At 36.0% G+C, this 24505-nt stretch overlaps 2 protein-coding genes across 3 annotated transcripts in view; one reads left to right on the top strand and one right to left on the bottom strand.

Annotated features, from left to right (window-relative positions):
• The window catches only part of LOC139969812 (MOB kinase activator 2-like), a 39648-nt gene extending 36200 nt beyond the window's left edge, over positions 1–3448 (bottom strand). The window contains exon 1 of the mRNA XM_071975099.1: positions 3275–3448. Within this exon, the coding sequence (XP_071831200.1) occupies positions 3275–3336 (62 nt within the window). The 5' untranslated portion in view covers positions 3337–3448. The remainder of the gene's footprint in view (positions 1–3274) is intronic.
• Positions 3449–4760: 1312 nt separating this feature from the next.
• LOC139969811 (F-box only protein 47-like) lies at positions 4761–18499 on the top strand. Of its 2 annotated transcripts, none has more exons than XM_071975096.1 (10): positions 4761–4919; positions 6074–6328; positions 7163–7327; positions 7783–7859; positions 8333–8480; positions 8985–9185; positions 10295–10450; positions 11948–12090; positions 13050–13209; positions 13522–18499. In XM_071975096.1, exons 2-10 carry the CDS (start codon positions 6169–6171, stop codon positions 13614–13616), a joined length of 1305 nt encoding a protein of 434 aa, XP_071831197.1. In that variant the 5' UTR covers positions 4761–4919; positions 6074–6168; the 3' UTR covers positions 13617–18499. The 2 variants fall into 2 exon arrangements, with proteins under 2 accessions (XP_071831197.1, XP_071831198.1); XM_071975097.1 differs by having other exon boundaries at positions 13393–13524.
• Positions 18500–24505: the final 6006 nt, after the last annotated feature.

The raw sequence follows: 24505 nt of genomic DNA, 5'->3' as shown, positions 1-24505 counted from the left end.
GCTATTTATTGGTTTATTTTTGTCAGCAATAAAGGGTAAACTCGGTTAGCATAGGGTGAATCTCCCCAGAGGCCCTGAAATAATAATAAAACTTATTCTTTCGACAATTAAAAATAACAACGACTATTAACGAGTATAAGATGATGACAATGAACAATGAAGAAGAAACGGAAAAAAAAAGTACTGTACATTAACGTTTTGTGTGCATCGTGTATGCAGCCAATGTAACACAAGAGCTCCAGACTGGAATAATGGGGATAACATGTGACCATCAATCATGTTTGAAAATAATCAGGGGCTTAGGCTGTCATGCTTTTGAGATGGTCACGTATGGTGATGAGCACTGAATGAATATTTTTAATTTGCATATACAAGTCATCTTGAAAACACCAACAATTTTTAACATTATGAAAATCAGGACAATTCAGTCTGCTGGCAAGACAACATATTTTTGTTGTTCAGGACATATGGTAACCCTACACTGCATATGTGTTAAACAGAAAAATGTCCAGCATTATCTTCTTCTTTTAATCCATGTCATTTCGACAGAAACTTCTTGCATGATATTACATCTATTATGTGGCAGTACATGGACAGCTCTGGGAGGGACATTGTACAGTAAAACAACTCTCCAATAGTAATTCTCTCAGTACATTGTCCATAGATACAAGAAGGTTTGATTTGTACTCAAAGCCAATGGTATTGTTATGACACAACATCTAGTACAAAGTAAATTCATTTAAGACGATCCCAAAAGTATTCAAACTTTTTTTACAGACAGACAAATTGCACATAACAGGACACTAGACAATAAGACTGCCAAGAAGGACTGACAATGAGAAATCTTGGGGCATACTTCTTTACTTAATTATATACCGCTAATATTAACAGAACAAGGGATTCAAACCAACACAACTTGCCTTGAAACTGTCAATATTTAAGACAAACATTTATAGTAAGTGGGATGAAACTTAATCAAAGACTGAAAGATCATTGGTTGTATATATTTGCTGGTTACCGACTACGCTGGCAAGAGGACAAAATCTAAAATTGCACTGTTTGCACACAAAAGTATTCCAAGCAAACCACTTGAAGTTTCGAGAGGCAATAGTCAGTTTATGCAACCATGACAACTGCAAAGTTCAGCATTACAAATTGAATGCCAGCCGTTTCTTGCAAAATTTTGCTAAGACATGTTTAAGACCAAACTTTGGAGGAAAAAAACAAACACAAAATGATGGTGTTATTCCAGATCTTTAATTTTCATTGTGACTCCTGTTACACGAATGTAGTCTACTTGTCATTTGAAATAGAAAACGAGACAAATGTACCCTCTGTACAGGGCCAACTTCTGAAGGATATTCCCAGTCATTTGACAGAGGACTGCTACCTGTAATTAGATTTTGCCCCGCAGGTAAGTTTGATTGTTCGAAAACAATCCCACATATGACCTAATTACGTGACCGGTGTCAAGCCCCAATATTCAGGCTATGTACTGGCTGTATGCCCGTAGATTTTGCCATTTGCCAGTAGAAAAAAAAAGGCACTGGCATGTTTCTGCCAGTAGAAAATAAGAACATAAACACAAAGCAAGTCAGCTTAAAACAGTCGCATATGCAGAATGATTTCCATACCTGACACAAGCCCTACTGTATATTACTGCTTATTAACAGCAAATATTATTGGACTGCTCTCAAATCCTTGTGCAGTAACTGATATGTGTTGGGATTCATGACAATGCTAATCGAAACTTGTTTTAAGCTAGTACATATTTTAAGTAGCTTGCATTTTATAGCAAACTTAAGCATCAGAGTTTGAACCTTACCATTTTCATTATCATAACTCAGTGCCAGACATTACCAATATTGTTTCAGCACAAAATTTTGATATTAGGCCTAGCAGGTCTTTCACATTTCACATTATATGTAGCCTTTAGATATGCTAACTTTGTACCCCCCCCCCCAAAAAAAAATAATTAATAATAATTGACCGACACAAGGAGAGAAGACTTTTCTTGCCTTTAAATATGCCTAGTTCATAGGCAACAATATAGCATTTGTCTTTTCACCATACTTCATGGGCAAGATCTAACAGGGCAAAGTTTTAATAGTCATCCGATTGTCGGAGATGACCAAAATTTTGTTCAGACAACCAAAATCAACATTGGGGTTGACCGACCGACGACTAGTTGTTAACATCAAAATTCAGAAGCCATTGTAACTAAATTCCCCCAAAATAGGTAAAATGATGAATTAGTTTCAATTTAGTTTCAAGTCTCTAAATTCCCTGGTTGGATTGTTCCATTTTGTTTAATACCAGTAGCTACAGCAACAAAGTTGTTTGAACTTTGACAAAACATCTGACTTCTGTAATTGTGTAAAACTCTCTTACTCACATTAATCCAAACTCGCTTAAAGAAGTAAGGGATGTGAAGTGTTGTTCTCAAATGAATTTAAGACCCACAAACAACTTTATTGATGTTAAATACCCCTCATAAATAAATAGAACAATCCAACCAGTGAAATCTGAGACTTGATCCATTGAAACAGGCTAGGCCTAGTCTTTTTATGATTTTTTTTTGCATCAATCACGATCAACAAACCATAACATCACAAATAACAGGACATACACCATTTAGTGTATTGGTAATGAAACATAAAATTGCAGTCAGAAGGAGGGTACTATAGCTAATGAAACCTAACAATTTGATAATATCCAATTTATGGTTCCACTTTGTATAGTGTTGTTCTTCAGGCCTAGTCTACTTCAGAACTTTCTGCAAAGTTAGGAGTTCCCTCAGATTCTACTTCATAGCTTATGCTAGCATGGTGTATCATTTCTTTGAAACACTGCAGTATGTGGTCCAGGCCAGTGCTGTCTTGGTCTTGAACTGTGGCTAGCCTATGACACTAACTTAGGCTAGGCCTTAGGTATTATAGAGTATCGGTTCATGCCATTGCATCTCTGTCCTCCACAAAAGTTCTTACACAATGTAGTTTACAAGATAGGTTTAGCCTGTATGTTGACTGTAATACTAATAGGCAACAAATACTAGATGGTTATAAATAACGTTGACCCTGACTAGCTAAGGTAACATTGTAACTTAAGTTCCGCCTAGACTAGAGTCTTGACTTGAGTTATTGCCTAACTCAGGCTTAGGCTAGCCTAGGTCTACGCTAGCCTAATTGTTAGGTCACGGTGACACATAGCGTTAGGACTGTAATTTCTACGTGCAAGGTCGACCTGGGGCCTAATCAGCATTAAAATTACTTACCCGATTAGCCAGTCCATTCCTTCCTGTATAGATCTAGGTAGATATGTTGCTAAATCAGACATCGAAGAAGGATAAAGTCATCTCAAAAAGGAATACGGCCAAGTGCAGTTCTATGATATGACGAGAGGTTCACACAGAGAGCTGAAGTTCACTGTACTACACTCTTTTACCGTAAACAAAACGTAGTCTTCTGTTGACAGTCGTTCATTGTAAGCGGACCCTGAACCTGACGTAGCAAAACTTGGGGACTGTGCCATGCAGTCCTGCAGTGTGAAACAAAATAAACTTTTCCTGGCGAAGGGAAAATTAAGTTTGAAAGTTTATTGCTGAAATGCAATATAAATATCGGTTAGAAGCTATCAGAACAGCAATAATACTAATATCTTTGAAATCTATGTTAATTTGTAAAGTATATATGTTCCACAAGAATACCTTCAGACTGAAGCTGTACGAATTGATTCGTATGTTACATGGAGGGTCAGCGGAGGGGACTTGGGAGGGCGGGTAGGGGGGGCCGGGGGAGAGAAACTCGGAAGGGATGTGGGAGAAAAGACGAGGGAGGGCGGGGTGTGAAGAAGCTCACGAATTACATTATTGTAAATGTAATTGTAAAAAAGAAGAAAGTGAAATAAACGAAACGAAATAGGTTATCAACAACGTTGAATACAAGCCATGACACGACTTATTCGTTATGATTGGATGTGGTACCAAGAAATGAACCCTAATGATGCCATCGTTCATTCAGTTCTTGACATTTTGGTGCCAGATTTGTCCACTATATGACAGTAACAGAACTTATTTCTTGACCAAATTCGATCAAGATCACTCCCCCCCCCCCCCCCCCCAATAAAGTCCCTTGAAATTTCGAGTAATTCGAGTTATCGAGAGATTTGAGAGGTCAGAATAATGCCAGAGCATAGATGAGGTTTTCTTTAACGTGTTGCAGATCCACTATCGCCGTAATATTTTAATAAATTTATCGACAGACGAAAACGGTGTTTCTACAAACTGCAGGGCTGCATTTCATGCAGTGAATAAATTCTAATAACATAGAACATTCAGACAGCTAACTTTCAAAAAACGTTTAGGATTCCAATATAAAAAAAGAGAAGATTATAATAGCATAACCAAAGCACTGTCCAGATTACATCACAGACCATCTACTGTGACTCTATGGACCACGCAGTGGACTCGGAGATTTAGCCAGTCAAAATATATATGACATAATCCACCATGTCTTGAGTTAGGGTCAAGAACTCAAGATATTGAAATTGGGATTTTAAACCAACAGTGTGGAATATTCTTCTCTTCGTTATAGGTTTTACATTTCCTGGCACCGGAATATCCCTTTAATGGATTTGCCCTTCCTTATCACCTTTACCGAGAACCTGAGCAATAATTGACACGCCATGAGAAGGATATACCAACTTTTCAAGAGTAGATTGCCAGAGCAAAACTTCTAGTGCGCCGGAAATAGTGGCGCTCTTTATGAAGCTCAATGCAGACGACAGCGATAAGGCGGGAAATTCAGCAAAACAAAAATTGTGTTTATAATAGTTATGCAAATTATTGTTCACAGAGATTTAATTTCAAATGGCCGTGCGGGTGTAACAAATCAAAAGCAGCTCTGTGCATTCACCGAAATGTAAAGAATCCGTTTCTTATTATTGATTAAATATGCATTCCAACTGATGCCAAATTACTGTGGCAAATATTTAACTTAATCATAGTCTAGTTTAGTTAGGAATTTGTTGTTTTTTGAGTTAAACATTGCTCGACCCTGACTTAGTTGGAGTCGGACCTAGGCTAGGCCTGGGCCTAACTTGGCTAGCCTAATTTAGACCTAACGTAAGGCCTGCTGAACAGTATGTTACGTGTAGACGAAGTAAGGCTTGCTTGGGTCAAGTCTAACTACGGATATTATTTTATTTTAACATTAATTCAGTTAAGAGCTCAGACATTTAAGAGTAAAATAATGCCTTACGTGTAACAACTAACAAACAATTGTCACTGACTAAATTACTTCTCTACTAGGCTAGTGCCATATTATTACTAACTAGTGGTAGGCCTAGGCCTAAATTTAGGCCCCTAACTTAAGTAACATTTACAGTGATACTGATGTCAGTTTTGCCAACAACTTAGTTTTGCATACCAAACAAACTAGGCCTAGGCCTTGATGATACCTAATGTTAGGTTGCCTTTAAACATTTCCTGAAATCTCAAACAAAGCTTTATTATGAAACTATTCTGAATTTTTGAGATACAAATTGCAAAAACTGCTGAGTGGTGGTCATCTGCCTAAAGCAAAATGTTCAATTTCACAGGTGATTTAGTTTTGCCATATTTGTTTAGGCTATGCACTTTCCGCAAAATGCACTAGCTACACAACAAGTGATATTATTAAACACACTTCTCTGATATCATCATTCATCGCATCAGAACCAGTCATTCTTAGTGCTTAGGCCTACCTGCCATCAGAAGTTTGTTCTAAACTCATTCTTTTACTAGTGTCAAGATTACCACTTTCAGTTGAAAATCAGAAACTATGTTGAGTTTTTATTCCAGTTGGTACTGAGCAATGTTTGGTTTGCTATACCTAGGCCCTAGGCCTATGTCCGAAATTTAGTTGCCGTGCCTATGATTATACTAGGTTCAACCTAACTAGTCAGTAATGGAACATAAGTGCCTAAAACGTAAGTAAAGTAAGTATCATTGGTATCCTGTGCCTGGTTGAAAATAAGTGGTCAGTATAATATTGATATCTGTATATAGCCAATAACTTTTCCCTCTTTTTTTCAGAATTTTTTGGAATTTCCCATTAATTAAAAACTTCCAAGTCTACCTTCCCTCTATTGGATGTTTGAAAGACGTACAATCTGAAATCTGCTAAAATAATGAAGGAGCCAAGACCAAAAAACAGACGACTATATCTTAGTGGAAGTAACTCATGTCTGGCAACACATCACAAGCAAAACTATCAACAAGCATCTCCTCTGGGATTTTTTGACAGTTTGCCTCATGAACTGATTTTCAACATTTTCCACTTTGCATCCAGTAAGTTCACTGTCTACTCACTTAAATTTTGAAAACATGGTCATCAGTAGTGGCCACAACTTTTAGCAAGCTAGAATTTCTAAAAGATTTTACAAAAGAACTTTTCAGAAGGCTGCCACCATTCGGGATGTTTTCATTCATTGAAGAATGTTAACCTAGACAATGAAATGTCTTAGGGAGGGAAAGTGCTGTATGGGTGCCAGTAGAATGATTGCTGAAATCTGAGCATGGGTGATTACCCGAAATATGACTTTTTAACATTTCTTGGGTTAAACTGATAACCTTTAAGAGGTTAGCAAAGCAGTTAAGCTAGTTTCCTCTTGCTTGAGTTGTGGTATCTCAAAAATAAACACTGACAATTGTTAATGGCAGTATTACTCAAAAAATGAGAGAACTGCACTCCTTGTTGTAACATAGTTTTGTTGCATTAACTTTTAATTTTGTTTTTTGTTTTTGTTGGTTTTTGATAGACAAACTGTAGCCCCATGACTTTTGACAGAGGAATATTATTCATTGTTTGGGGGTGTTGGAGTTGTTTATCATATTTTTTTATCTATGAAACACAGACAATAAGTGATGTTTCTTTTAAGAAAAATCATTCTTCATTATTGCAGTGTCTTTCACATGCATGTCTTCGGAGAATTTTGTGTTCAAATTTGTGTAACAGTTTAAAGGCTCTAAAGTTTTTCTCTTATAAAATACTATGGTTTCTGTGTACAAAATGCGCTAAATGATTGCACTTGTATTGCAATGAAGTGTACCATTTTGCAATGTGATTCCGGATAAATTATTTACGGGGCTTCACAGATTATTCAATGATTCTTCCACTTTTAGCCGAAGATCTAAGTAAACTATCCATCTCTTCAGTGGCGCTCTCACATCTTGTGCGGAACTTTCTATCATGTAAGAGTATCTTGAAGTGTTTTCTCTGGAGCAAGTTTTCTCATACCAAGTTGAATGCAAGGTGGCATCTAGTCGACAGGCTTTTCACAGAATTAGGTAAGTCAAATCAACGGGAAAATTTTAGAGCTTTGTTTTATGTTGCACTTGCAGGGATTGGGTACATTGTGCCTCGGACACACTGTTACTTTCTTGCAGCAATTTTTATTTTTCTGTAGGCCTACAATAATTCAGTTGTACAATTAGCCAATACTTATGCAATTAGGCAATGCTTATTTTCATTCTGATTATATTCTTAGCTTTATCAGGACTGTGTGTCATGTGATTAGGATAATGTTCATATTACAGTAAGTTATTGCACAAGAAGGATGCGTGAACAAATGGTTTAAAGCAATAGACTTGTGATATAAGGATTGCAGGATTTGAGTCCTGGTCAGATTATTACGTCATTCAGCTTCAAAACTGTCAAGGCACTTAATCTCACTTGCTTCTCCTCACCCAGGGGTATAAATGGGGAGGTAACAACAGCATTAAAGTAACTCTTTTCTTTTCAGGTTTGCTTTTGAAGAGATCAACATTCTTACTTCCAACCAGAGAAAGATTGGTATTAATGGGAAAGTTCACAACTAAGGTGAGCTATAGGTTTGGTGACAGTGAAAAGTTACATTTATGTCTGGCAAAGAATCAAGACTATTCAGGTTAAACATAGTCATTGGAGAAGGAGAGGGGAGAGAGGGGGGTAATGTGGACATCTCTCTTTGCACCCCAGTTTTTTGTAGAATATATTCCTACATGAACTCTTTCCTTAAGTTTACTCCCGCTTTCCTAAACAGTCTTACATATTCTAATATTGTCTGTTTTTTTTATCAAATTGTTATCTAATGCCTTGCTGTGTGAAGTATGATGTATTTAGTCTGTAGCTTAATTTAAGATACGAATGGGCGTCAAAACAATTTTTGGAAATGTGAGGATAAAGACATGATGTTCTGGTGCCTTGCTTTTGTCACTTTTTAATGCATTTTCATCAACACTATGTAATACAAAGTAGCCTTGCCTTGAAATCATAGTCACCCGTCATGTCTATTCCATTCAATTTTTTAACAGATTTATCAAGTCATCAATGTGGAGAAATCACACAAGCTGTTCTGTCTAGGCAATTTCTATTCGATGTTCACCAAGGGTTGGTCACAAAAGGAGTGTGGATGGGCATTTAAGATGGTCATGGAACACTTTAAAATAAAATCAAAACTAGGTAAGCTCCTACAATTTGATACAGTTTTTATATATTGCCCCAACATTCCACTTTCACCTCCAAAGCTGGTTTTATTTCAAGCCCACTTGTAGTTTGATTTTCTTAATTAAAAAATAATCAGTAGTAAGCTTTTGAGCAAGTGGCAATGCAGCTAAGGGGCTGTAGGCTGTAGTATGCAACTTCTAGCTTTATTCCAAAGGCAAACATTATTGTTTCACCTTAACTGAAGTGTATACATTTGTAACCACAGTTTTCATTGATAACGACAATTTTTAATCATTCGCCAGTGTCTCTTTCTAGTTGGATGGTCGTTGGTGACAGCTGCAGTGAGAATTGTCCTATGCATGTCCTTATTATTTTACTAACATAAACAAACCAGTGTATACGTTTCATATGGAGATAAAGTAGTAACCAAGAATAAAATAAATAGTGCACTGAATAATATGTGGTACAAGAATTCATTGAGTTAGGCTGTTTAATATATTTAATCAACTTCATTCACAGCTACCGTTTTGACCAGTGCCCCTGGTACATTTCCAGAGATAGAGTACGAAATCCGAACCTTCCTTTGTCATGTCTTTGTAACAAATTCCAACAACATAACTGAACACGGTTTGTACTTGGAATTCATTTTGAAACCCTACCCTCTGGTTCATCAAGCTAAAATACTGTACCTGATGCATGGACCTGCTGATACAGACAATGGTATGTAAGAGTTGTTATACTTAATACTTGATCTTCTTTTCTTGACATATTTAAATAGTGTACACCCCCCCTCACCCCCACAAAATTAAGCCACCCCTCCTGGATCCATGACTAAGTATTGAAATGGATGGGTGGGTATACATCTACACAATTAGGATGATAAAGTTGTCCAAATGGGTCTCTATTCCCAATAACCCATGTATGCTATCGTCACTCATATGTTATATATATTTTGTTTGGTTTCATTATATTTATTTTTTAAATATAATTCATAATGTCTTCTTTGTATGATAATAATTAAAGTTTCATGGCTACAAATATTCTCATCCGAGGTTACAAATATGTATGCTTTGTACTCATCTTTTGTTATAAAAAAGTAAATATAAGTTATAAAAAATCCATACTTGCTACAACCAGAGAAGGGTTATGTAATATGCATGTCTTCTATGTAATGAAACTAGCAATGTCATTGTGATACGAAGACATTCAGTAATTTCAGGGGTATAAAATTGTACATTAGTTCTCTTTCGATCACCTATTTAAATATAATTTTTTGAAATTTGTGACAGTTGGGCCATAGTAATATTATTTCAAATTCATACAGACTATATCTTGAAGGGTTATGTAATATGCAGGGAATAATATCAATTAAAATGTTTTGTGTAGCAGGTTTGAAGGCTCTGAACTTTGCTCTTATAAATACTATGGTGTCTGAAATTTCTGTGTACAATAACTGCTTTGCACTTGCATAGCAATTTGACCATTATGCATAGCATTTTGTCATACAATACGGGATATATTATTCCCTTGTATGCATGTCTTGTTGGTATGGTAGTAGTTAGTATTAAAGGGTCTTTGTGCTATGTACACATTCACTAATTTTTATGAAATACTACATTAGTTCTACATTCCATTCCCAGTCACCACAGCATGCTACCATTACTCAAGAATTTTAGCAAATATAGACGAAAAAATTGATCAATATGATGATAATAAGGCTATATTAATATTATTTCATATATATATATATATATATATATAGCCTATATATGGTTGATTTTATTTAATAAAACATGCTATACAATGATCACTCTTTTGGTATTTTGAAGGTTTAGTAGACTGGCAGGAGATGTCTTCCCCTTTACCAGACACAGGGATAACTAGTATGGACAACTGTTCTAGCCTAGCTTTAGCAATAAAAATATTGTTTGGTCAATCATCATGGAGTGAGGGGAGCGTTAACAGTGTTCTGAAGGAACTTACGGGTAAGGCTTGCATCTAGTTAAAAAATGAGAAATATGATAGAATATTTACAAAAAAGAATAAAAAAGAAAGAAATAGTAATAAAATATGTAAAATTGTAAATACGTCAATAACTTTAGTAAATAAATTTAATAATAAATTATTAATTTAATAATGATAATTGAAATGTAACATTGTCTATGATGTACTTTCAAGCTGAGCATTAAGACCCTTAATTAGTCTGTTTTTCTTTAATATTAACTTTCAGTTTTAATTTCTTGATAGCTGCAACTTTTTCACATATTGTATGTGAAATAAAATTCAAATTTGCATGCATTGAGTAGTACATAAACAAAATGAATTTTGTTCTTAACTTGTGTTAATGTTCAAGGGGTAAAAAATTAAAAATGCTTTGAGTAGTACATAAACAAAATGAAATTTGTTCTTAACTTATGTTAATGTTTAAGTGGTAAAAAATTAAAAATGACTAGTGTCACTTTAGAAAATATGACAATTCTATATGTTATGTTCCTTAATGGTAGTTCTAGTTCATTACATCGTTTGTAATACAAATCTTATTGGCCACCTATTGTAGCAAAAGGCAAAGAAAAAAACAGTCGATATTCATGTTCATTAACAAAATGCATTTGATTCTATTGTAAAAAGTAAACCAGGTGTTCTGTGTCATTATGAAAATACTTCACTATGCAGTCTTTGTAAGCTGAGAGTAGCCAGATAATTGCAATGATTATTTATAATGATGTATCCGTCCAGTACTTTCTGCTGGTTCCATTTGCACAAATAACAGAAGACAAGACAAAAAGAAAGAAAGAAGAACTTGTAATAATGATAATGGTCAGCTTAAAGTTTGTTTTTTTAACGCCTATTGAGGACTATGCAGTTCCTACATATTGCCAACTAGTAATGTATAATCTGAGTGAACTGCTGATTGGTGTAAACAAGATCAGACTTGCTAGTTTTATGATAAGGGGAAATCCCTCATGGAATTCCCCACACCTTAATCTGTTCTGTGCAAATATCATGCAGCAGAAGAATAATATCTCATACTCAATTAAGATCAATTATGCAAGGTCATATTAAATGAGATTCTGATGATAATTCATTTTGTTGTTCTGCAGTTATGAATGTCCTTGAAATTTTATAACAGACAGTAATTTGTAAAACTTGTGAATAGTTGCTATGATATTTCAGGATTAGTTTAGATGCTATTGTTACTCAAATATGTGTCTTTTACATAGTTCTAATTCCCAGAAAATGAAAGAAGAAAATATTAAACAATCATTCTCTATAGAGTGTGGACATTCATTTATTGTCCATTTATAATGATCGAGTGTGCATTTCAAGAAGTTTCAACAATTTTCATTTTGTCACATATCAAGGTGACATTTTCATATTTCTTGTAATGTTTCCAGTGTGTTTGAAAACTGCCTTCATGGTAACAATTTTTGATATTGAAACAAATTTTATGTTTAAAGAAGGTTTACATGTTTCTCTTCTAGACTGCCCACAGGAGTGGACAACTCGAAATGTTGCCAAGCTGCTTCTTCTATGTGGAGAGGCTATATGTTTCAACTTTGTTGTCAGCATTGCACTGAATGGAAAAATGAGGGAAGTTGCAAACATCTTTGTGACACTGTCCATGGTATGTTAATACCAGTGTATGTGTAAATTTGAAAAGTTAAAAGCTGTAACTATTTTCTGTGTCTGTGCCAATATGTGTAATATGTGACCCTGCTATTTTATATTTATCAGTAGACCATCACAGGTTTGCAAAAAAATCTTATTTTTTCCCCTTCACATCCTCATCACCCCCCCCCCCCCCCTTAGCTACTAGTATATTTGGAAAACAACTTGAACTGAACAGCAAGCAGTTAATTCCAGTCCTGTGGTGGATCTCGTGGTTTTAAGTGCAAACTGCTTGTTAACAACAGCTGTTAGCAGCATATTATTATAGCATTATTATTAAGAATAAACATTAGACATTGTGTGACCTAACAGCCCACATGAACTGCAGTGTTATTGTGCTAGAAATGTTTGACCTCATGATTGAGTGTAAACTTGCTTTACAGCATTGGTTACTAATTGTGCATGTGCATCTGCATGAAAAAACACCAAAAATTTACGCACTGATGTTTTTTGGGTCGCATTGCAGAATCACACTGATTAAATGAAAACAATGAATCCAACTTTTATAAGGTTGAAAGAATCAGGATCACATAGGCTGATGATTAAGTCTTAGTCATTGTTAGTTACAATTCAATTGTACTGTGGAATGGACATCATGCAAATTTTCAAATTTTTAAGTTTTGTTAGAAATCTTAGTTACTAATGAAAAAGTTATATACTAAGAATGTGGTTCATACATTTTCAAAATATTTAAGAGAGAAGCATTAATCTTTGCATGTGGATTTTAATTTTAAAAGGAAACCTAATGCAGTTTTATTCATCCATTTATGTAACTGTCTATGTTCATGTGTATGTATAGTCTCTATTTATGAGTCATTGATTGTTGCAAAAAGTGTATATTCAAGTCATCTATAGGGAGGAGTGGATTGTATCAATAAAAAAATACAAACCCTTTCTAACATTGTTTTTCACTAGATCATAAAGGAAGAAAACCTGCAAATGGCATGGTTACTGAATCTGGTCCACAGGGTATGTCGATCTTTGAAGAACACTCACGACATTAACTCATTACTTGACGCCATTCCAGAACTTTACAAAGACTTGACCGTGGACTTGCAAGAAATTCCAGATGCAGGTAAGAAACTGCATAACTCTATCTGGCTTTTAAATCTAAGATGTTTTCCTGACAACATATGATCACATTGGTATAACAATGTTACATGATATATGTAAACCAAAACTTTGCCTTTAGTTTACCTGAATACCAGTAAAATCTTTAGTAAATGAGAAGTTGTTTTTTTTTAAAATTATTTTCCAGAGGAGCCCTCATGAGTGCATTTAGGAATACTGGGGCTCTCCAACCACGCTCCAAATCAACAGAGGTGCTCTCATATCCTCAAGAAGGGTTCAATCATCCATTAGTATCTCTGCTTTACTTCTCTTACAGAGTCATATTTGAGCATTTCCGATTTAGCTGAGACACAAGCTGAGTTTATGAGAGAGTTACTCTACCAGAGTTTGCAAGAGAAGAAGGAAGAATAATGAAGGAAAGAGACCACTGAATGATTTCACAATATCTTGAGCAAGAATAACACTCTGTCCAAACACCGTTGAGGCACCGTGTCAAAACAAACAAGCTGCAGCAGCTGCAGCCATATCCCCAGCAGCAAGGCTGAATCAATATGAAACAACAGAGATTATCTCAGCAGACCAGCTGTGCTAGTTGTGTGAAACTGTGCAGCACACAATAGATTGCATCCTACACAGCCTGGCTGCAGGATGCTGCAGCCCTTCAGCATCTTTCTTTTGACACAGTGCCTAATATGAAGTTAGTGAAGAGCAGCTTGTTTTGAAATTTGATTCTTCAAAGTTGGTTATTATTTTCTGTCTCATGTTTTCATGTTGCGAAGCAGACCATGTAGTTTACTTCTTGTTTCTTGTCTATTGTCTGTCCGATTTATTTTGTTTGTTTTCTTCCTTTCTCAATCGGTTTCTTCATTCTTTTTAATGTTTGTTTTGTATTTATCTTTTCTTTTCTTCCTGTTCTGCTTACATGAGACACCCTTATACTCATTTTGCTCGCATGTATCCTTCTTTAGTACTCTTTATTCCACTTTCCACTAAAGATGTTTAACAACCAGCTGCTCTTCCCCTTTCACAGGAAACATAATCGATAACTTATTGTGGGCAATATCTCTTGGACATGGCATTATGCAGGTATCCTTGGCATGATGCAGTACTAGAAATAACAATGATACAAGTTTGGCCTATCCTTTCTAACCATTGTAGTCACATAACTAATCAATCTAAAATAGATTGTCCTCACTGTAAGAGAGATAGACCTACTAATTATCCTGTAGTATATTCATGAAGAACATTTGTCATTTAGATTATATAAGTTGTTTCTTCGTAGCCTCAGACTCCTAATTGAAACTATAGCAGTCACCATCGGACTACCATTTTAAAACATCTAGGTGAAGCTTTGATCATAATACCAAAATTATTTTCAATTTTTCCTCTTCTTTTGAATTCAAATAGTTCCTTGCAACATGAAAGTGAAACACAGTGAAAGTGTTTTTTGTTGAGCTTGTCCTGTCACTTATTCAATCACTTGCATACACACACCAAAACATACAATTTCAGATATCCATTTGCTTCTCCTTCTTCTCCTTCTCCTTCTCCTTTTCATTCTTCTTGCTCTCCTTCCTCCTTCTCCTTCTCCCTCTTCACGTTGTTCTCCTCCTTCTCCTTCTCCTGCTTCTCAGTCCTTCTCCCTCTTCACCTTGTTCTCCTCCTTCTGCTCCTCCTTCTTCTCCCTCTTCTCCTTGTTCTCCTCCTTCTCCTTATGCTTCTTTCCGTTCGCCTTCTCCTTGTTCGTTTTTGTGTGTGCTTGCTGTTGTTATTTGTTTTGTGTATCCTACATAATCCAAATTTTCATAACCTTCAAACAGTTGATAATAAGTAAAATTTGACGAAAGGTTTTTGTCCATTGACATTCTAACCAGATGTACAGTATTAAAATAAGGAGGAGAAAACATGAACCAGTTTCTTGAATTGAAAGGTACAGCTTTGGAGAATTACATTCAGTGTTATAAACTATTTAAGATCTTTTACATATTAATGTACCACATTACAGGAAGGTGTCCATAAAAATTATTACATATTTCATTATTCCCTGCAGTTGAAAATGTTTAACATATATATCAAAATTTGAAGTAATCAAAACAATTGCATACTTGCAAATGTATCCTTTGTCAGAGTTATGTGTTTCCAACTTCCATTAAAAGAGTTGTTCATAACTGTTATTTAGTCTTGTTACATCTTCTGTTACAAGTTACAGCTCGTTATGGCATGCCATGAATTATATAATAAGTAACATGAGTAGTAAAACTAGAACAAAGGGTTTTGTTGGTGCATTCTATCCAGATCTACACTGTTTACTGAGGAGGACAAACATGGGTGAGTTCTTGATTTGAAAATTCTGGCGTAGAGATATATACATACAGTATTATATATTATTTATTTAACATATTTATATAGCGCATTGCAGCAAGACGCCCTTGTAGATTATAACCTCTTTGATTATTCTTGTAGTTGAAAGACATATTGCAATTGGAGGTAATCAAAATATTAATTCGTACAAATATTTCCTAAGCCAGAGGTATAGGTTTCAAATGTTTATTCTTATATAAATGTAGTCTTGTTATATATTATATTAAAATTTACAGCATGTTGTGGTGTGCCATAAAATATGAACTGGGTGACATGATTATTAATCTTTAGAAGGATTTTAGAGAATTGAGTTTGTTAAAAACAATTAGTCCTTTATTAGAGATGCTTATTTTTAAAAACAGGAAACCTGTACATAATAAAATTCAAATGTAAGGGAGATAGTAACATATAGCAATTTCTGTCCTGTGTTAAACCATGTTTGTCCCCTGAAAGTTTTCAATACAGTCAGCGTGCAAGAAAATTGGCCCAAAATCTTGCACATGTCTTAGCTTTGAACACAATACCAGCCTACCTTGCACATTACCAAAGGTAGGTATAATGATACTGTCTGGCTCTTTGATCCAACAAAGTTTTTCCTCTTGCCCCGCTACAAAATGAATTTGGAGTCTAAGCAAACAGTTAATCATCATTATAGCATCTATGTGATCAGCCAGCAATGTGATCAGCCAGCAATGTCATGCTTTGCGAGGTCAAGAAAGAAAAGAGTCACAAGTTGACCAGAATGTGCAGGGTGTTCTTGTAGGGTGTTCAGGCCTTAAATGTGCACCTCCGCATACCTATAAACTGCAAGATTGTGGTCCGATGTTTGCAATTGCCTTAGTTTGCCTGATACATAAAGTATCTTTGAGAACATTTGATTCATCAATAGTTATGGCCAAGATCGTTGTTAAGAAAGTTGCGCACAGGCATATAAAAAAAATCTTGAAAAAACCAGCATTTGACTATGGTACTTAACTGCCATGTACTTGCAAACAAGTTGGTAGATTTAGGAAACTACATAAGTCCATTCATTTGTCCTCTCTTGACTTCACTGTGTAACAGAACACCCAACAACAAGAATGCAGTAACTAGATAATGAAAGTAGTTGATGTTCAGACTAGGTACCATATTTCATCATAAATGTAGTCTTTGCAATAAGTTTGAAATTAGATAGCAGATGCTCAATAACAACATGAAGATGTATTACAAGCAGGAAATGAGATGGATGATATCTTGGTAAAATCAATATTGATGTAACACAAGTATGTCTTATAATCTACTGTCTAGAGTTATATCAATATGTATGGGATGTAATGAATATTAGATTATATAATAGTACTATAATACTGATGTACGAACTTTGATCTTTTGGTATGATTTAATTTAGATTAGTTTACAACATTATGTGCAGTGGTTCTCAAAACTCTCTGACAGACATATCCAGATGTTACAAGATTTCAATGTTTTTATTTGAAATAAATAACAGGTATTTTCCGGTTATGTATTACCTTCAACAACATGCTTGACACCTACTCAATAATGGATAGGCACCTTCAAAATGAAAAAAAAAAATTGGTCAGAAGCCAATGCTTTCTATAGCCATGATCAATACTTTAGTACTGTTTCAGAGTTGCTCTGGAAATAGAATACTGTTTGTCCTAATAACAGTAACACTGATATAGTTTATTTACTTTTAATTTATTAAACTTGCATTCACAGAAAGCCAGTAACTCCCCCCCCCCCACACTTTCTGGAAAACCCCCCAAAATTTGCCAAACAGCTGTTTGCATAATGCATGATGTACTTTGTCTCATTGGTGCAATGGTACAATGTGATAATACTCAATAATATTTTAAACATAGTAATAAAATGGAATTGCATCAGCTATATTCTCAATCAAACATTGTTATGGCACTTGAAATATTACATTTCTTTAGAAATCTCAAACTTTTCAACAAATGATTTCACTATTAGGATTATTATTTTGGATATTTTTGTTTGTGTTTATTTTCAAATACACTTGCAAACAAGTTGTATCACATTTGCTGAAAAAGACAACCCTTTGAACAAATTTTGAGTTGCATTCTGTGCAGCCATTATGACTGTACCCTAATATAATTTTCATGCCCCTTCCTTCCCAATGCACTGTTGTCAAAAGTAATCAGCAGAGATCATATTCTGCATTAACTTCTTCATTTTCAAAAATATCTCATAGTTTAGTTGTAATTTATTATATTCATTTATTTATTTATTTTTGATTTTATGTGTGTAACTGACAAAGTGTACATTCCTAAGTTGCCCATAATCTTTTGTTTAAGAAAAAATTCTCTCATTCTTCAGTATCTCTTTAATTTAAATTTGGTCAGTCGTAATAAGACAATTTGTGGGTCAATGTTACAACATTATTACTAAAAATACATCACATCAAGGATCTGCTATCCGGATAGCAGCAAACTGCTTGCATTGACTTGTAAGAATTCACTTCATTTTAAGGCCAAGGCCAGTCATTGCCAGTTACTTCTGTGACCGGGGTCACTGTATCATCTCAATGAGGAAAAGCCTCATAAGCTTGTTTGAGTCACTTTTATTTTGGAAGTCTAGTGATTTGACTTTTGACCTGTTACACGTACCATTGCTGTGTCAAACCATAGACTGTAACATACCATTTAACAGTATGCACCACACCATGGTCCCCTTATCAAATTCATATACCTCTTGTATAGTGTAAGGTGTTATATGGGAAGACATGGCATTCATTTAATGTATACTTTGTTGTTTCATTTCTACTAATTTATCTCTTTTTTCTTTTCTTTTTTTTTTCTTTCCATTCTTTTCTCTTTATTTCATTTATTTTCTTCCTCTAATATTTTGTATTCTTTATATTCTAAGTTGATATATTTTATTTCTGAAAAAGCAAAGTTGTAAAAACATAACTGCCTGTGTCTTGTCGCTTGTTTTTCGTTATTGAGAGTAGATTTAATGAAGACAGAAGGTCAGTTAGTATTCTCAGACAGTTTCTTTGCTGTCTCACACATATAGCATTATATATATCACAATATCAATATTCATTTCTAGGAATTCATCCTCTAACAAGAACACCCAACTAAAGCTTTAAAAGTGGTACCGTTATGTCTGCAATTGATACAATGGATGTATTTCCCCCCTTTATGACCAGTAAAAAAGCAAAGAAACAACAATACCATCAGGACATGTAATCCCTTTCAACTTCACAAATACCCCTTTCAACATGTTTCTAGGATTAATTGATGATTGATTCAGCAGAAAAGTCAAGTTTGTGGAAGAACCATAGTAAGAGAAGTTCACACTGATGTTACTTGAGTGAATAAGGAAAAGTGGATCACATTTATGCAGGTCTGAAGAGGGGAAGGGGCAGGGGTTTAGCCTTAGGGCCCATGGTAAATTAGGGGCCTGGGAAAATAACAGATGATGAATAGTGAGGGCCTGGTGATATCATCTCTAGGGCATAGCTTGTCGCTTGATACATTTGTAGTCAGATGTAATAGGGGTAATCAAACAACCAGCTGACTGTATTAATGTGATCCAGAAACTCTAGGTGTTCCGTTGGAAGAGCTGCCATGATATCAGAGGCATATCTTCAGTTCGGTGAGTAAACGTTTCAACTTTCAGTCCAGTCTAACCATCGACGAGATTCGGATTTTTGCTACATGTTGATATTGTAAAGTAGAGGGTGGGCAAATATGTATCTTTCCAGAATCTTCCGAATATAAATATCCTGTTTTTGTGTGTGTTTTTTTCAATATATATATTTATGTTTAGTACTTTCATGTCGCGGTTCTATGCAATTGTATTGACAAAAGGGGAAATATGTATATCCTGTTTCTATAATATAATGAGGGGTTAATCAACGGTCTAGCGTGCGTTACTCACAGGATTAATGCACGATCGGGGGATAATGCAAACGAGGCCGAGCCCGAGTGCATCCAGCGATAGCATTAACACCCGGAGTGCATTAATCATGTGAGTAACGCACGCTAGACCGTTGATTAACCCCGTTCATTCATACACTACCATTTGTGTGGGGGAAAAATCATAAAACAAAACATTTTTGGTTACATATAACCAAAGATTTATTAAAGTGATGCCCCGTAATTTTACCGTGCGTTACTCACAGGATTAACCACGGTCAGCTGACCTGAATGGATCAATAGGATTTAGGAATCTTTACTAAGTATGAATGAACATTGGATTAACATTACACAAATGTTGTAGCAATCAATCATTGTGAACAATTCAAAGCGATCGTTCTTATAGCGAGGTATATTATTGTAATATTGTGACGAGCCCGGCTCCTCCGATGGTAATACTACATCGGGACTCGCGATAGAAAGGTACTGGGATATCTTGATGCCGTTTTTATGCTTCTTCAGGAGATGTCTCGAACGGGCGAAAACAATGAGTTCACAGAAAAACAATTTGACAAGATCGGATTTGATTAGTGATTCGGTATAATTTCTTCTCTGTCGATTCTCTTTACAAATAAAACTAAATTACAATGATTTGACTTGACTTGACTCCGTCAATTAAACAATTAGGAGTGATGAACTTTCGGCGGAGTGATAAATTTGCTGATCAAGTGATAAACTTTGCTGACGGAGTCCTCAAACTTTCGGCCTCCTTTTACTTTTTTACCTTACTTCCATAAAATCCCTCTGCGCACAATCAGAAGGCAGCCAATGAACTGACCATCCAGTATTAACTTAACGATATAAAAATAATTGTGCTGGCACTGATCTGCCCTGATTGGTTGGGAGTTTGGAAGTCCATCCCCTTTCGATGGAAACTTCCATACCACGTGAGAGAACCTTCTCGAATGTTCCACAGACATAATGGAATCTATTTTGGGAAAAGGCCCTGTACCAAGATTCAATAAGATAGTTAAAAACTTCTCGTGGGAAAACTGAATCCATGACCTAGATAAATACATAAGAGGCCCGTAAGGTGTCTCGATGGAGTTTTTCGGTAACATCAAAGAGGCAGCATTACTATTTCATAACATTATGATCCGGGCCTTTTTACCAACATACTGCCCTCCATTTCACAAGTATCGCGCAATTTATTTTGCGTAATCCTAATTCACACAGGGTGACAAAACGGCTGATGGTTTCAAACCGATAATCATTTGCATGATTATCTGCTATTTTTTAAAATGATTATTTGAGGGGGGAGGGGGTTAAATGATGAAGAGTCGACTCGATTCTAATGGGCAAAAGACTCGAATGGTCTCGATTCTCTGATGGTTAAAGGTCAATACGCTCGACTCGACGGGAGTCTCAGCTTATTGTTACTCAGCTTGACTCGAGTATCTAGGTTTGGTGGGAAGACTCGACTCGGGTCATGCCCTAACTTCTGTTCAAGCGGACGTGTTACTTTAGTCATAAGATCAAATAATCATTTAATAGTTTTACTTACATATATACAGTGCACTGTAGAAGACTAAAATGGCACAACATTCAAAAAGGTATACTGGTCACACTTACTTGTCAGCGACATTCTTACCCGGTTCACCACGAACATTAATTATGCATTTTACTTTCCTTGTTTCAGAAATTACTAATGTGGTTTATATAATCAACAGTAGTTCAGACAAAATAACTAACTACCTAAACGTTTAATTCAAAACATATTATAAAGAAGGTTTGAACGCAAACAATTCGATTGTTATACGGTATAGTCATCTAAACTCTCCCATACATGCCTTTCGGCGCCTTTTTAAAAAAAAATTCAAAGCTGGGCAGATATGAGTGGGGGAAAATTAGAAAAGTTAAACTTATATTACCACAAAAGATATCATTTTCAGAGGCGTAGGAGGGTATTTCTTATAAGGGAGGGTGGGAGTACTCTGTATTGGCTGGGAATGAAGGGGTCGACCTCTTGAGGCGGTTCAGGGTGAAAGAAATTGAGGACATTTTCTGTTCACTCGTAATAATTTTCCAGCACAGTTATACATGTCAGACAGACCAATAGCTATACAGTATTCTCTGCACTAGTGTTGGGTTTTCCATTTCCCGAGGGGGAAGCATTGGCCGTTTGAAAAAGGTTTAAAACTGTGTTACTAATTGGTGAGGTCACAAACTATAATACGCATAAACATATAATGATTGCAACATTTTTTTTCGAGAAAAAGCCTAAAAACAATGCCATTGTGATATACGCCTCAGCACTGGCGGATCCAAGGGGGGCCAAGGGGCCATGGCCCCCCCCCCCAAAGGTGAGCCAAAAAGTGTTTCCGAACATCCGCTAAATCATATGATTGGAAATTTAAAAAATCGAGAGGAATAGCAGTGGTAGACTAGTCTAAACCTTTTCGTTTTCTGGTTTAAAATTAAATGCAGAGCTCCCAACTGACACGCAATTCGCGGGAATTAGACTCGCATTCTATCACCCAAACCCGCTGACCCGCACAAGCGTCCGAAAAAACCGCATTGTAATTGTCAAGTATACATAAACAAAATTTGCATCAAATTTTGACTTATAATTAGCAACCATCATTTCTTTAGCATTTAGCATAATAGAGTATAAAACCTCCTTTACAGCATCATTTGAACCTCAAATTAGCCTATAATTCTTTTCATTGGGGTGAGCAGCGAACATTTTCGTGCCACGGGAAAGAATGAATTATCACCTACTATTCAATTTATTGATGTTACACACAAAAAAATGCATATTTCTCAGAAAATTTTGGGTTCCGAAAGCCTTCCTCTATAAGTGCTACCATTTTACATGTAGGCATCACCAGGATTCCAAAAAATATTCAAAAGGGGAGGGGGACACCCCCTCCCCTTACACCCCTCCCCCAGGACGGCGATTCGTGGCATGGACCAGCATTTGCCTTCTCAAGAGTTGGGAGCTATGTAAATGTATGAGCATGAGGATTTACAGTTTAACACCATTTTGCAGTTACAGGCTGGTTGTAAGAAATTTATAACCTATGAGAAATAAAATTTCTTGAGAAAGATGATCCCAACTTTTTTTTATAAATATTTTAGAAAATTACACCTGGGAAACATTTTTTAGAAGTAAATTAACATCACCATTCTACACTTTTGTCGCACCAAATTGCATCTGAGGGCATTCAGCAATAGAAAATTTTCCAAAGGGGAGGGGGACACCCCCTCCCCTTAGACCCCTTCCCATATCACTCTAATGCCACTTCCCCTCCCAAGCAAAGGCCCTGGATCCGCCAGTGCGCCTCAGTACACCTAATTGAGACTTCTGTTTTAGTCATACTCTTATTACATGTATTTATATGATTGAATTTGTAACATGTTTGCAGGAAGTAAATCAACTTCAGGGGTAGAAAATGAGACCGTGAGTTCGAAACAAAAACACGTCCATAAATTATCTCAGTTTTCTCAAAACTTCAGGAATTGCACAGAAATTTCCCCACTTGTATTTTTCCTAGCTAGTATACCCTTGCGGCCAGGGTTAATTCCCAGAACAGAGGACATTGCCCCAAAAGTTCATGCACTGACCACTGCCTGTCCCAGCTCCCCTGCCTGGTTTAAAGCACAGACATGATATATAATATGTACCCTGTAAGCTCATGTAAGCTCAACTTCAACGGTACACGACAGAGCAACTCGATGCAAAATGACCACATAAGGGTTTAAACTGCTGCCGTTATTCTCACGGTCGGACTAATGTAAAAACATTACGTGTAGACATTGTTGCCAATGCAGCCAAAGCCTGGTAAAGTGATATTTTCGCTTTACCAGATATCGCGTCTGTTTACTGACTGTCAGGAGGAAATATGCCACTTTCCAAGAACTATAGACTAAAAATAATAAAGTGAATAATGACCTATTCAATTTTTGTTAAAAATATGCACATTGCAAACACTGTAAAGCCTACTGGATGGTGTCAAGCCTTGAGGAAATGGTAATTGAGTAGCAGATGCTAGTCTAGTATCAACGGCGAAGACCAGTCTTGTTGGAAGCTGTGTGGGAAATAAAAATGAACGTAAAGAAAAGTTGTTTTCCAACCGCAAACTAGACTTGTCTCTGAACCATTCATTTATTGTGTAATAGCTTTGGTATATTGGTGATGTTGTTATGTCAGCTGGGCATGTTAAATGTGTTTCTTTTCTTGAATATGCTTTTCTTCTGCATTCTTTGTTTTTAATTTTTCACTGAGAAAACAAATGTTGTTACTATTATAAGTTGAATTCAAATTCTGTCAGTTAAGGGTACGTGGTGAGAGGGGGAAGGAGGGATCGAGCACCCCCTACCCCAGTGATCGTCAGTCGAGAAGATTTAAAACATTTATTCGGGCCAGTAGACCCTTCCGGGAAGGTTCATGCACTGAATTTAGAGACCCCCCCCCCCTTCCCCCGCCAAGGGCTTACCTTTGAAAACAAACACCAACATTTTAATTCATCATTATCACATGTAGCAGACATAGGCCAACTAAGGAGTCTAAGGTTATATAGTAATGTCGACGCTGTGATTTATTGTCACTAAATTCGTGTTGGCATAGCGACACGATTAGATCACTACTAACGACAACGGTTTCCAACACCGTCCAATGAAATAAAGAAATAAAGAAGAAAGACAAAGAAGTTAATATAAAAGAAAGAGATCATTTATGAGAAAGAAAGAAATGAAACTCGATACCAAACGAAACAACAAATAACGCAAGTCTTTTCCAGAGAAACTGAAAACGATACTTCTATTGTCTCTATAGCATATGCGTGCAATCAGTAAGTTTACAGATTTCGATGTCTCACTTTTAAGTAACTCAAGACAAAGCATTGTAAAGACCCTTTGTTCAGCAGCTAAATGCAAATTATTCAAGTTGGCAGGCAGCTGCTGCGTTTGGTCGCTTGTCTACAATAATACATATAACATTTACATACCACCTCTCCACTGGCAGTTCGTGACTAGAACAGTGCAACAAAA

The sequence above is a fragment of the Apostichopus japonicus genome, chromosome 7 (assembly GCF_037975245.1).
Source record: "Apostichopus japonicus isolate 1M-3 chromosome 7, ASM3797524v1, whole genome shotgun sequence".
In the NCBI taxonomy this organism is placed as follows: domain Eukaryota; kingdom Metazoa; phylum Echinodermata; class Holothuroidea; order Aspidochirotida; family Stichopodidae; genus Apostichopus; species Apostichopus japonicus.
Note: the sequence above shows the minus strand (reverse complement) of the source record. Positions and strands in the feature narration are given on the sequence as shown.

Bases quoted from the DNA above. Each gene is read 5' to 3' on its own strand.
- LOC139969811 (XM_071975096.1), top strand. From the start codon at position 6,169: ATGAAGGAGCCAAGACCAAAAAACAGACGACTATATCTTAGTGGAAGT. The intron at 7,328-7,782 runs GTAAGTCAAATC...TTTTCTTTTCAG, and splicing joins CAGGCTTTTCACAGAATTAG to GTTTGCTTTTGAAGAGATCA. The intron at 12,091-13,049 runs GTATGTTAATAC...GTTTTTCACTAG, and splicing joins TCTTTGTGACACTGTCCATG to ATCATAAAGGAAGAAAACCT.